At 37.3% G+C, this 12721-nt stretch overlaps 1 protein-coding gene across 1 annotated transcript; it reads right to left on the bottom strand.

The window, feature by feature from the left end:
- Positions 1–2288: 2288 nt before the first annotated feature.
- On the bottom strand, positions 2289–11559 carry LOC121296564 (WD40 repeat-containing protein SMU1). Its single transcript, XM_041222272.1, has 12 exons — positions 11449–11559; positions 10552–10762; positions 9946–10098; positions 9409–9519; positions 8938–9066; positions 8691–8810; positions 6967–7083; positions 6026–6153; positions 5719–5845; positions 3931–4098; positions 3250–3402; positions 2289–2708 (listed from the first exon to the last, which is right to left on the bottom strand). Exons 1-12 carry the CDS (start codon positions 11472–11474, stop codon positions 2610–2612), a joined length of 1542 nt encoding a protein of 513 aa, XP_041078206.1. The 5' UTR covers positions 11475–11559; the 3' UTR covers positions 2289–2609.
- Between the last annotated feature and the right edge of the window lie 1162 nt (positions 11560–12721).

The raw sequence follows: 12721 nt of genomic DNA, 5'->3' as shown, positions 1-12721 counted from the left end.
GAATTAATTAAAAAATGAATCTTAATCTGTTTTAATTGCATATTAAATTGATACAATTACTACATTAATTTAAATTTGTTTTATTACTGATGCTATTATTATTGCCCTTAACTGTAAATACAATTGTTTAAAATGTATTTATTTATGTATTTAAGACGGACTGGTGTACCCCGTACAAATTATCCATCTTTGTTGAATTATTTATTTTTGGCATTGGCCCAAATAAGTAAAGCAAAACCATTAAAAGAAAAAGAAAAAAATGGACCAACACGGTGAAAGATTTTTGATTACCACAATGCCTGCAATGTTGTGTGGTGCAAGTAAATAATTAGTACACAGTTATAATTATACAAAAAAAAGATGTATTCACGTAAGTGTTTAGAAAACTAAGTAACTTGAAACAAACTCAAGAAAACAAGCAGGCAATCCTATGGAAGTTCATTTCCACCACCAAAAAGAAAAATACATTTTAAATTTCCATTATAAGGTTGACACACTGTCATTATTTTGATTTTTTATTTTGTTATTTCGAATTATAGTAAATCGAAATAACGAGATACTAAGTATATGTTTGGCCATTGTCTGACCACGACCACATTTTGCCCTACTTCTATAAGACCAATGGCCAAACGCATCTCGTTATTTCGATTTACTATAATTCGAAATAACAAGATAGTAAGTCAACCTTATAATGGAAATTTAAAATGTATTTGTTTTTTTGGTGGCGGATATGGGCTTCTTACAATCCTAACTAGACAAATAAAAACAAATCAAACACTAGGGGTCAATTGCAGCGAACTTGGGAATTTAGTACAGAGCTGCGGACTGGCCCTTGGACCCCAAAGTAAAAAATAATATAAAGAAACACAAGGTCTTTTGTTTAATAAAAACCATGCGCTGTGTAACTATGCATCCGAAATGAAAATAATTTAATGTTGCAACAAAGTTGGAAACTATTGATCGTTTGAAAAAAAGGAGTAACCCTGGCATATCGCTGTCCTGAAAACAGGTTGTCAAAAAGCACTGTTTTTTTGGCTTGCTCAGCAACCATGTGGCGAAGCAAAATTGAATAATAATAAAATAATGATAACGAAAATAAATAAAGGATCTGATGAAGTTTTTATGTCGGGTTGATATGGAATAAAAACTCGGTGGGATTCTTGCATATTGAATTAAGATTTGGTGCACTTTGAAACGATTCCCATTGTTGGAGACATTGGCTGGGTGTCATACCTAACGAAAAAACAACCACATTTTACCCCAGTTCTATCAGACCAATGGCCAAACATACACTGTATTGGTCATCAACCCCACCACACCCCCTCTTCCCCTTTATACTTCAATGTACACTTAATGCTAGTCTCCCCTCACCTCCCATGATTTCCACTCTTCCCTGAGAACTTGTAATCTAGTCTAAGCAATTCCCTTACATTCCCCATCTCTTAGTACACTGCACATTCTAATGTGCACTCACATGCTGTTCTTGCTGGAGTCTGCTGGTGGAGAGCATGCTTGTGGTAGAAGGCAATGGAAGTTTACTATGTTGTAGACCAGTGGGAGGAAAAGCAAGGCAGCAAGACTAATCAAATTCAGACAAAAAATAAAATATAAACATATGCAGTTTCTTTCCATCCCTCCCTCCATTTTTGTTTCTAAATTATATTATAGTTTGTTATAAATTTATAGACATAAAAAAGCAAGCGTGATAGTGACCCCAAATTTTGCATGTCTGTTTTTTTGACAGTGTGTGCCCCTCTGGGTACACGTGCCATAGGTTCGCCACTGCTGATCTAGTGTTATTTTTCCTTGAACGCTGAATAGGCTGAATTGCATGCAAACATATTGCACTATTCTTAAATCAAATGTACAACCTAAATTTCACAAAGCGGCACTAAAATGAATGAAATGTACAATTGAAAAAACAAAACTCATTGGGCCTCACTAGTCAATTCACACATAAAACACACACATTTGTTTTGGTGTAGCACATATTAAAAGGTGTAAATGAAATCACAAGCAGCAATAACGGGTGGCTGCTATTCAGGCAGACTGTACAGTCTCGGAGTGGCTCTGCATCATGAGAGCAGGTCAAAGGGGAACAGTTTTTTAAAAAGCAACTGAACAACACTTGATGAAGCTCAATATATTGAGTAAGCTTCTGCACAACAATCTTCCTATGATTTAATTTCTAAGAGGACACAATAAACAAACACTCATGATGCATTAGTAGGCTTTACATACTACATGCAAAAAAATAAGTCCTATATTATCCAAAATAAAAGCAGAAACAGTTTTGAAGGGGATTTAATTCTACCAGAATATCCAAACATGCATTTCAATTTTACAGTCTTCATGTTGATCCTAATTCAGGAAAATAGGTACATTAACTGTATTTTAAAACTGGAAGCAACACTACAGAAAATAAAATTTAGAAAGGGGAAAACAACAACAAAAAAAGAATAATCTGGATAAGAAACACATTTATAGAAGTTGTATAAAATGCAACCAAAATTCTTATCAAAACATAAAAATCATGGTATGAAAGCAAAACAAGTCCAACAGATGCAGCCCCTCCTCCATGTCCATTGAATCCAACCCAGGGGAAACAGCTACGGTTTCCATAGTTTGAGGAGACCATCTTCACTGTACGTGGCGATCAGATTCTGATGTGGGTGGTGTGCAATTCCAATGACATCCTTCTCATGGATCTAGTCAAAAAAGAAAGCAGTTTCAAATACTCTGTACACAGTTACGGACATAGCCTCCTAATGTTTTGTTTTTTTTGTTATCCATTTTCTACCCTTTAAAAATGTGCCATTTGCTTGGTTCCTCTTTGTAATTGTGCAGATAAAAAACCAGTCCAATAGTGCCGGAAAACACAGATTTGAGTGGCTTCTACAGCAGACCTGCAGACACCCTATCGGCCACAGAAGTCGCTAGTGCGCGGTGAACCAAGGATTACCCTGCTGACCTAAACCCTCCCCACCCGGACGGTGCTCTGCCAATTGTGCGCCTCCCCTTGAGAACTCCCGGCCACGATCGGCAATGGGATAACCTGGACTCGAGCCAGCGATCTCCAGGCTATAAGGCGCATCCTGCACTCCAAGTGGAGTGCCTTTACTGGATGCGCCACTCCGGAGCCCATCTAGCTATTTTATATGTATATTTCCTGTATATCTGAATTACTCATCACAGACGTTAGCAAGAACTGCAGCTTGAAACAGTGTAAAAACCACCAAGTGCACTTACTGTCAAGGTCCTCTCCAGTTTGCCAGTGACTGTACTGAAGCAGTACAGCACAAAGTCCTCTCCAACGCAGTATATCCATTCGCCACGGGGAGACAGTGTGCAGCACACAAAGTCACCACCTTCCCTTTTACCGGAGCTGAAGCTTCTCACAATCTGAAACCGATGCACATTGTAAACGTTAATTACAGCACGTTACCATAACCTGTATTCACATAAGGTGAAATGCGAAGCATAAAGTCTAGGTGAGCAGTTCATTATAACATTCAGGTCAGATGCCAGAACCTAGGTCCCCATAACCTCCTTTAACAGTTTTTCCTTTTTTTTAAGCTTGTGAAAGGTGAAAAAAAAAAAGTTAACCTTTGTGTACATTTAAGATATCTCAAAATGTAAGGACTTTAACCAATCACCAAGAACGTATTCTTCAAAAAAATGGCACTTAACGAGATGGCAAAAGATTCTCAATTGATAGCAGTTCAAGCCACTCCAAGTGAATATTTTCCATGCTATGCTTTGCCTAATTCATCTCAAGTGGACCTAGTAAGTCTCGCAGCAAAACTGAAAAAAAAAAAATAATAAATTGCGAGAACTGCTACACAATGCAAGGCATATCACTAACCCTCTTAATATTTAAATGCTCTTTTGACCATCCTTTTACCCTTGCCTCCCATGCCATTAACACACCTGTCCCTGCATGTTCATGATAACCACTGTGTTGGACCTGTTACACACTACAAAGTGCTCTGGGTTCTTGGGCAGCAGGATGACGTTGTTTACAGTAATGTCAGTTCCGGCTGTAGTACCCAAGGACTTGAAAGTATTAGAGCACTCTGTTGTCTTCATGTTCCAAATCTGTAAAAACAAAATATAAATTACTGTGAGCAACATCAGATTAAAAAAATGTCAGTCAAGGTCACAATATACAGAGTGATTAGAAACTACCACGTGTTGATGTGGTAAACCTACTTTCTAAAATCACCCTGTAAAATGTCATGTTATTTTACAATGGTATTAGGATAGGCTAATAAGTTTTCTATGACCTTTCACAGAACAAAGGCAAATTACAGGTGTAACTATAAATAACCTAGTGTAATATTAACACTCACAACCATTTTGTATTTTTTAATTAAGTCAGTCATTCATACACTAATAGTGAGATATATAGAGAGAGAGAGAGCTCTTTCATTTGTCATGGTTTAAACTGTTACACAACTTCTGGTGAGGTGGTAAATAAGTGCAAGGTATTTGTCATTTCTACCAAATACAAACATCTGACTTTTGCATGTGTGTGTATTATATATATATATATATATATATATATATATATATATATATATATATATATATATATATATATATATAATGAAAGTTACATGACGTTACTGCAATGACGTACTAAGCGTGTAGTATGAGCTAAATAAAATGTTAGAGAAAATACTACGTTTCAGTAAATAGCTGCATCTGCAAGGCCACAACCACAACTGTTTCACTAGCATAAGGGATACATTTGAAGCAGACATAACAATGTGACTAGGTCTGTAACGAAGGGTACAGTTTGATCTACGAAGGTTCAGAAGACATTATGAAAGGAAGGTTTGAATCTTCAATATTACTAATTTGCATAATTTACTGGTGACATCACCAAAGCTACTGGTCTATATTTGATTGAAAATCCTATTATCGTACAGGTAATCTATATAAATGGAATAAAACATTAACATGTAGTTTAAATACATTATATAGAACAGTAATCATGTTTTAGCATAAATAAAAACACGTTTATGTACACGTAATTGATGCTGTTCTCGATACTCATACATATACAATATTGTTGGACAATAACGCAATTTTCTGTTAGATTATCAGCTGTAAATCACGATCACGATTAACGGATGAATATTTAACATTTCTTGTAATTTCCAACTTGTTTACAAAAAAATGTGTTTAAAAAAAAATGCTTCAGTTCTCAGCGTTGTAACAGTTTCACATTCCAAACACAGATTTTTTTTTTTATTGTAAAAATACAAACTGCCAGACAAACCTTCGAAGGTTGTGATCTACCTTCGAATTCCTGGCTAGCGAACGAACCTTCGAACACAGCCCTAGATTTAACCAGAACATGGACTATTGGGCAAAACAAAAAGGCAGTTATGAAAGATGTAAACATCAGATACTGTATAAAACAGGCTTGTTTAGCGCTTTTTGTTGGAGCAGGAAGAACGCAATGACTGCAGCCTCTCTCTCCAGAATATAGATAAATATTTCCTTATTTTGCATGCGGTCAATAAAGTATAATTAAACTTAAACCTTGTTGTATTTGAGCAAATACTTTGGGCCAATCCACAAAATAACACTCACGTGGTGCGGTCATTAGCCACTGACAAATGTACAATACTTGCCACATTCAAGATGTACCCTTTAAAACAATCCTTTGTAAAAGCCTGCCAAACGAAATGTTTCTGGTCATTATACCTTGACTGTGCCATCAGAAGATGCACTGATTATGTAATGTCCATCCTGCGTAAAAGTGGCTTCGTTTACAAAGGAGGAATGACCGCGGAATTCCTTCAGGGTTTTGCCAGACTTGAGTCCATGAACTCTACAAACACACACAAAAAAATAACGCATGTTGGATGTCTCTCATCAGTGCTCGTGCATTAAACCCAAATGTTTCTTTAGCGCAATAAAATGTACAGTGGGGGAAAAATGAATACATACTGAATAGTAGAAACACAAAATAGGGGTGTTGTGTTATTTGGTGCTATGTTGTTCAACATACCTGATAGTCTGGTCAAAAGAAGCACTGAGAAGCTGACTACTGTCTTTGCAGAAGCTGAGACAGGTGACTCCTTTGCTGTGAGCACGCTCAAAACGTCTCAGGCACTGGCCACTCTGAATCTTCCACACCTGCAATTTAAAAGGATGGCCCATCAGTCTTCTGGATCAGCTACTAACGTTTGCCTTTCTCCAGGGCAGAGATGTACACAAAAAGACAGCAAGCTCGCTACAAATGTTCCTGAAACATGGAACATGTGGTAAAGGGGTAGGAGTTTAAAAAATAATGAAAAGTGAATATAGAAATGCTGCATTGTATTTCATATTTAACCAATGGCCAGCAATTGCACCAATACTATTCCCTACGGATCAGTAAAAAATGAATGCATGTACTGAATTCAACAGAACAATTGCATGGGGCATTGCACATTACAGTGGCCTTAATAGTTTACCATGTGACAGAGGGTAGGTAGGGTTCAGAATCACACAATTTTATTGGTTGGTAGAAGTATCAGGTTCCAAACACTTAAACAAGGAGCCGCTCATAAAGAAGTTGTGTGGAAATATGTTGTCTTTACATATACAATAAAAAAAGTAAAATGTCCCTATGTAGTTATCATTAAAATACAAGGTATGAGCATGTAAACAGTGGCCACGTGTATCCCCACGTACATATCAAGTAGACTTGGGAAAGATATTTTAAGGTACAAAATATTACTTGAACCAAATGACATCCTAATGGCCACTAACACACCCAAAGCTGAGGTTTACTGTGCACCTTCATATATGGGCTAATTTAAGTTTAAGAACCTACATTCCAAAACTTCATACTAGTGAAGCTATCCAGGAAAAACATGGTCTTGTTTTTGCTGTATTGTTGCAAACTGCTTAAAGTGTATAGCAGTTAATAAATAAAATACAGAGTAAAATATCTGTCACTATTACCTTAATCCTTCCGTCCTGTGCACCACTTGCCAGCATTTCAGTGTCCCGACTGAAGCACATGCACAGCACTGCATCGTCCATCATCATGAAGTTGTCTTGAGCCTGGTACTTCAAATCCTAGAGCAAAGATAGCAAGTGTGTTTTTTTGTTATCAAACGAGAAGTGCTTTGTGCTTAAAACACACACAGAAGCCAGCAAGGGGAGGGGGGAGTCTAAGCATAAAAATGCATCATTTGTAGGATTCTGTTTCTAAAATAAATAAATAAAAATAAATCAATATTGAAAAGTAAAAATTCAGATTTTCAATTTGATAAACTAAAAAAATATACACGACTTACACAACTTATGTTGTACGACAAACAGATTTTACATGGACAATGTTGCATAAAAAAGTTGTTGGCAGCTCTTTAAATTGGGACGCCTTGAGACAAGTAAAAATATCTTGAAGCAGCTGACCCAATTAAAATCAGTCTCATTTGAGATGACATTAGTCACACTGTTACTAAATGAAAAGAAATCAAAAATCACATTACGATTAAATGTTAGTCTTTTTTTTTTTTTTTAACTCCTAAACAAAATTAAAAATCGCCGTTTTTTATTTTTACATAAAATGAAAGAATGAAAATGACATCTTATCACAAGGCAAGGCACCTGTGATATTGACACAACAACTTTTTTTGCAACAGCTTGAGAAGCCACAGGAGACTACAGCTCCTTCAAGAGTTCAATGTGGTTTATGCAACTCAGTGTAATCAAGTACTGCACTGTGCTATGCGAACCTGTCTTGCTCAGAAAAGTGATCTCAGTTGATCATTTTAAAATACCGTAGCCAAATTAAAGGAAGTCCCAATTAAGTGGCTGTGGCAAAGTGTCCGCCTATGTGTACTAAGTGTTGTATGTTGTGTGTCAATGTTGGTGTATAGTCATTGGTACACGTGAGATAAACGGGTCTGTGAAACACGAGTGTTTAAAATGTATATTTGTATTTAGGCATGAGGATTGCAGAAATAAAAAGTAATAATATGTGAGCACGGGGAATTGCAATTTATTAATTCACGTGCAGTTGTACCGCAACTCCAATTGAATGATTGATTAGCAATTGAGTCTCGGTACAGCTGCATAAACGCAGCATGGTTTCACTCAATGTGGGTTGTGTGTTCGGTGAGTGGAGAATGGGACTGGAGACGGAGGTAATAATAATAAGTTAAAAATATCAGCTCATCGTGTTTAGTGTTAGTCCGTTTTGCTTGTCTCTAATTTGGCGAACGTGCCGTGTCCTGTGTTTTTGTTTGTCTTGCAACCTTTTATTTTCTGTCCGTCTGTTCATTATTAAATGCTGAGCAAGACCATTCGCTCAGCTTCACCAAACTCCACCTCTCTGTTTATTTCCTGGGTCTGGTCTGACATCCCCCACTCCAGCAGTCTTTGTGACAGTGGCATAAACAGCATTGAGAAGAACCGTCTCCCAAGGTTGTACACCACTTAAGCAGAAATACCCCATAATCAGTATCCTGATTAGGTGGTGCTGACTGTATTCACAGTAATCAAAAAAATTTACAAACAGGAGGCAGTCATTAGGCACATCTACTCTTGAATGGTTTCTAGTAGCTGACTGATCTCAAAACTTGATCAACTCCAGTCAAAGGATCCAAATGATTCAGCAAACACATGATTTGGTAACCCAATCCATAACCTCACAATGCTCTTGCACTGCAAAAACCTACCTTTCTGATTTTTCCAGTGGTGAAGTTCCACACCTCAATAAATCCATCTACAGAGCCAGTGACCAGATACTGACCATCAGGAGAGAATCGCGCACACTCAACATGGGACTTCTGGCCAAACTGTTAGGCAACACAAGAGACCAGTTAAAATCCTCATACAGAACTGTATCAGAATTATTATTATGTATTTATTTTTACACAAAGGCAACAAGTAAAATTGTGTTAAACATAATTTGCCCAGATTTACCTTGATGTGCCTGTTGAGCTGTGTGGGGAACTTCTCCTCCTCCACATCCTTTACAGCTGCTTTACCCCTGAACAAATCAATGGTCATGCCTGGTGGAAGGAGCCCCTGGTGCTGCTGCCACTTCAGAGACTGCAGGGAAGCAAAACGTTTACCGATTAATTTTGCAGCTTGTGAATAAGCAGCACTACGGACTAAATTGCTCTCTACGTAATCAACAGTGCTTAAACACATTACCCTACAGTACTCCATAAACCAGAACTGGTGGACCAACTTCTTAAGAGCAGTTTGTTTAGTCCATCTGATTCTTGGCATTGAGACTGCCTGTAAATATGCCCAGTGTCAGTTTGTGTCAAACTATATGCTGGTTTTGTTATGCAGACCATAGTCTACTGGGGAATACATTGAAAACACAAAATCTGATTTCCCTTAAAACCTGAGCTCAAGTATAGCAAATCCATTGTGTAAACCCACCTGCCCAAGTAGGGCCATAAGACGTGAAGGGGGAACCACACTGACTTCTCCTGCCAGAGCCTGAGCGATTGCTACTCTCCGTTTCTCTTTACTGCTGCCATCTGGGTAGGCCTGCAAAGAAAGAAATTCACATTAGAGATGAATGTGCTGCGAAATTAGGTACTGAAGTGATGGATTGCGCAATCGCTTAAAGTATCACAGACAGTGAACAAAAGAAAAGTGTTGAAAGAATTTTAGGTCATTACATTAACTAGTCCCGAGAAGACATCCTTGAGCCGAGGTAGCATTTCATAGTACCCGCCCCCCCCGCCTTTTAATGTATGTGCGTACAATTAACATTTCCATCCTGTCAAAACTGCACCTTGTAGTTGGCAATGTAAAGTTTATTTTATATCCCAGGCAAGAACACTCACTCTCCAAATGCAAAGTAGGATAATATTTTGCTCCAAAATTAAGTGCTCCATTAACTTACATTTAAAATCCTTGAATTAAAAAAGCAACTTCTCTGAACAAAGTATCTGGAATCATATAGCTTACCTCTCTGGGATCAAAGTAGGACCTGGCCAGGAGGTTCTCCAGGTGAATATATCTCTCTGGCTGGGTTTGCTTCAACATGATCATGGGGTCTGTCTGCCTTAACAGAGACCTGGCAGCTCCCAGCTCACGCAGCTCAATCAGCTCCAACACCACCTGTGAGGGACATGGAAAGCAACTCATTAAAAAGGAGCAGGAGGAAAATGTGCAACTCAGTGAGCAAATAGTAAATACAAAGATGTCATTGGTTTTCCTTTCTATTTTTACAATCATTATTCTGCAGCTCTAATACTGACTATTTCTCCCATACAATGCACAGTATTAATAATGAATTACAAGCATCAATTCATCCCTCCTGACCTTTCAACTTTGAGCCCACAGAGCTCAGTGTCACATTGCTTTATGGAATGAGGAAATCAAAGACACGGTCAAAAGAACTGTGCATTTAACTGAAAGCTAGTTAGAAATAATTGTTGAACCATTAACAAAATGTAACTGGACTCAAACATGACTCCATAAGATACAATTAATGTCCTATTTAAAAGCATGTGATACAAATCTCTGAAATATAACCTTCTGTACGCTAAGCCCACATGGAACATCACTTACCTGCTCATAAAGATCAATGAGAGTCTTGTCAGGCAGCTTGAGAGACTGTATAGCCTGCAAGACTGTGTCCCAGTGCCCACTGTTAATATCGGCTACAAAACTCTCAATACTGTCCACAGTGTTTAAGGAGACGGTCGTCTCCTCTTGTAGGGTAACCAGTGTCCGGTGCAAATTGTTTTCCTTCAGGTACTGCATGATCAGACGTATGACGCTGAAAAACAATTTAAAAACAAAATAAGCAAATAAAAGGGTTACATTTGCTGTGAATCTGAGCTAAGTTTATATATATATATATATATATATATATATATATATATATATATATATACCTGATGATGACCTTTGGGAAGCCTCGCTAAAGGATTTCCGTACATGTAATGTGTTGTGGTGTTGTTGTAGATATGCTATGTGCTCCCTGGCATTAATCCGCCCACAGTCCCAAACATGATTCAACTACATTATGTACACAGCAATGTTTTACAATTTCTTTAAAACTGTACAGGTTTTTTTTTTTCTTCTTGGCTTACTTTGTTTCTGTTGCGATACCCTAAAACGCCTAAATTGAGTAGCACACGTACTGCGTGCAATAACAGGAGAACTCAACGAAACAATACAATACATTTTGTTTTCTGGAAGAAGATGTACAATATAATTGCGTGTGCCAGTATTTCACTTCGTATATGCATTCCACCGATTTTTTTTTTTCTTAAACTATGCCGTTTTTGAAAGCTACACAATCCCAACATTCCCCGATTAGGAAAAACAAACCGCATCCACACAGCTACGGCTTTGACTAGGCCTCAAAGCCACACACATCCTCGTTCGCTCACATTTAGTGGATATAAATACAATACAATAGCAGTAGTGCAGACTCGTTCTACTCAACACAAAACTTACTCCGCCGATTCGACTTCCAGAGACATGATTAAAATCCCAAACTGGATCAAATCGATGAAACAATCAACAGCCAACCCAACAGTGTCCCACCGCACAGGTTCAGACACTTTTCACGTGACCTAATACGTATACCCTCCCTTGTCACGTGACCATGGATTATGTACCGAAAATTTTTATCAATAGTTTTAAAAAGTTGAAGACGCGGTATCGTGTGAATTGGTTTTACCAAAAGCAAATTGCTGTTTGTTCTATTCTTTCTAAATCGAAGAAAAACGCTTGATAATTTTCCTTGTATTGTTTGGTTACTAGCTGGTGCCTGTAATGCATTTTTTTTATTTAAATAAAAATCAAACCCCCCCAGGCATACTGGGGGTTGTTTTGTGTTTAACGTAAATTCGAAATAGATTATTAATATAAGATGGGTGGATATTTTTTAAAATTTTGTTATTATTATTTTTATTTTTTTTTAAACAAAGTAAAAAAAAAATTATAAACTGGGATTATAGAGGAATCTCACTCTTGTCCACTAGATGGCAATGTTTTATTGAAACATGGTTGTACAGCACGGCGCACTATTACAACATTATCAGAGATCTTAGTAGGTGCCATATCTAAATATCAGCATCGGCATCTTTGCTTTAAATTTACGTAAACATACCTATCTAATAAAACTGTTTCCGATATTCAAGTTCAGTTTACTTCAGTATTCAGAGCTGTTCAAATATGCCTAAAACAACAAAAATCAACCCTAAAGATGGGGTCAACGAATTTGTCAAGCACGAATTTCACGTCGATGGTAATGTGCTGTTTTGTGCTTTGTGCGGTAAGGCTGTATTATTACTGTATTGTTACACTCTAGGTAAGCGCTAAGCATAAATTTAATGCAAGGAAACGTAAACAAGATAAGGCTGAAACAGTAGGGCCATCGAAAACACAACTGCAGGCCGGAGAAAGTATACAAAATAAAGTCTGAATATTCCCACAGCATGAACCGTAAAGTTGTGTATCAATTAAAGTTGTGTATCAATATCAATTAAAAGACCATTACAATAATCAGTTCTTGACGATGTAAAAGCACGCATCAACGTCTCAGCATTGATGCATTTCATTTTTTTTAATTATTATTTCTGCTCTAAAATATGTACAAAGACCATCAAGCACAAAATCAGACGAGTGTATATTCTTGTATTGTTTCTGAGGTCCCAATATCATCACTTATGTTTTGTCTAAATTTAGCATGAGGAAGTTTTTAAACACACCATTTTTTTTTTTT

Source organism: Polyodon spathula, chromosome 2 (genome assembly GCF_017654505.1).
Source record: "Polyodon spathula isolate WHYD16114869_AA chromosome 2, ASM1765450v1, whole genome shotgun sequence".
NCBI classification, from domain to species: Eukaryota; Metazoa; Chordata; class Actinopteri; order Acipenseriformes; family Polyodontidae; genus Polyodon; species Polyodon spathula.
The sequence above is the reverse complement of the archived record's forward strand: the minus strand, read 5'-3'. Positions and strand labels throughout refer to the sequence as shown.

Bases quoted from the DNA above. Each gene is read 5' to 3' on its own strand.
- LOC121296564 (XM_041222272.1), bottom strand. From the start codon at position 11,474: ATGTCTCTGGAAGTCGAATCGGCGGA. The intron at 9,520-9,945 runs GTAAGCTATATG...CTTTCTTTGCAG, and splicing joins CCTACTTTGATCCCAGAGAG to GCCTACCCAGATGGCAGCAG. The intron at 9,067-9,408 runs GTGGGTTTACAC...GCTTCCCTGCAG, and splicing joins TTATGGCCCTACTTGGGCAG to TCTCTGAAGTGGCAGCAGCA.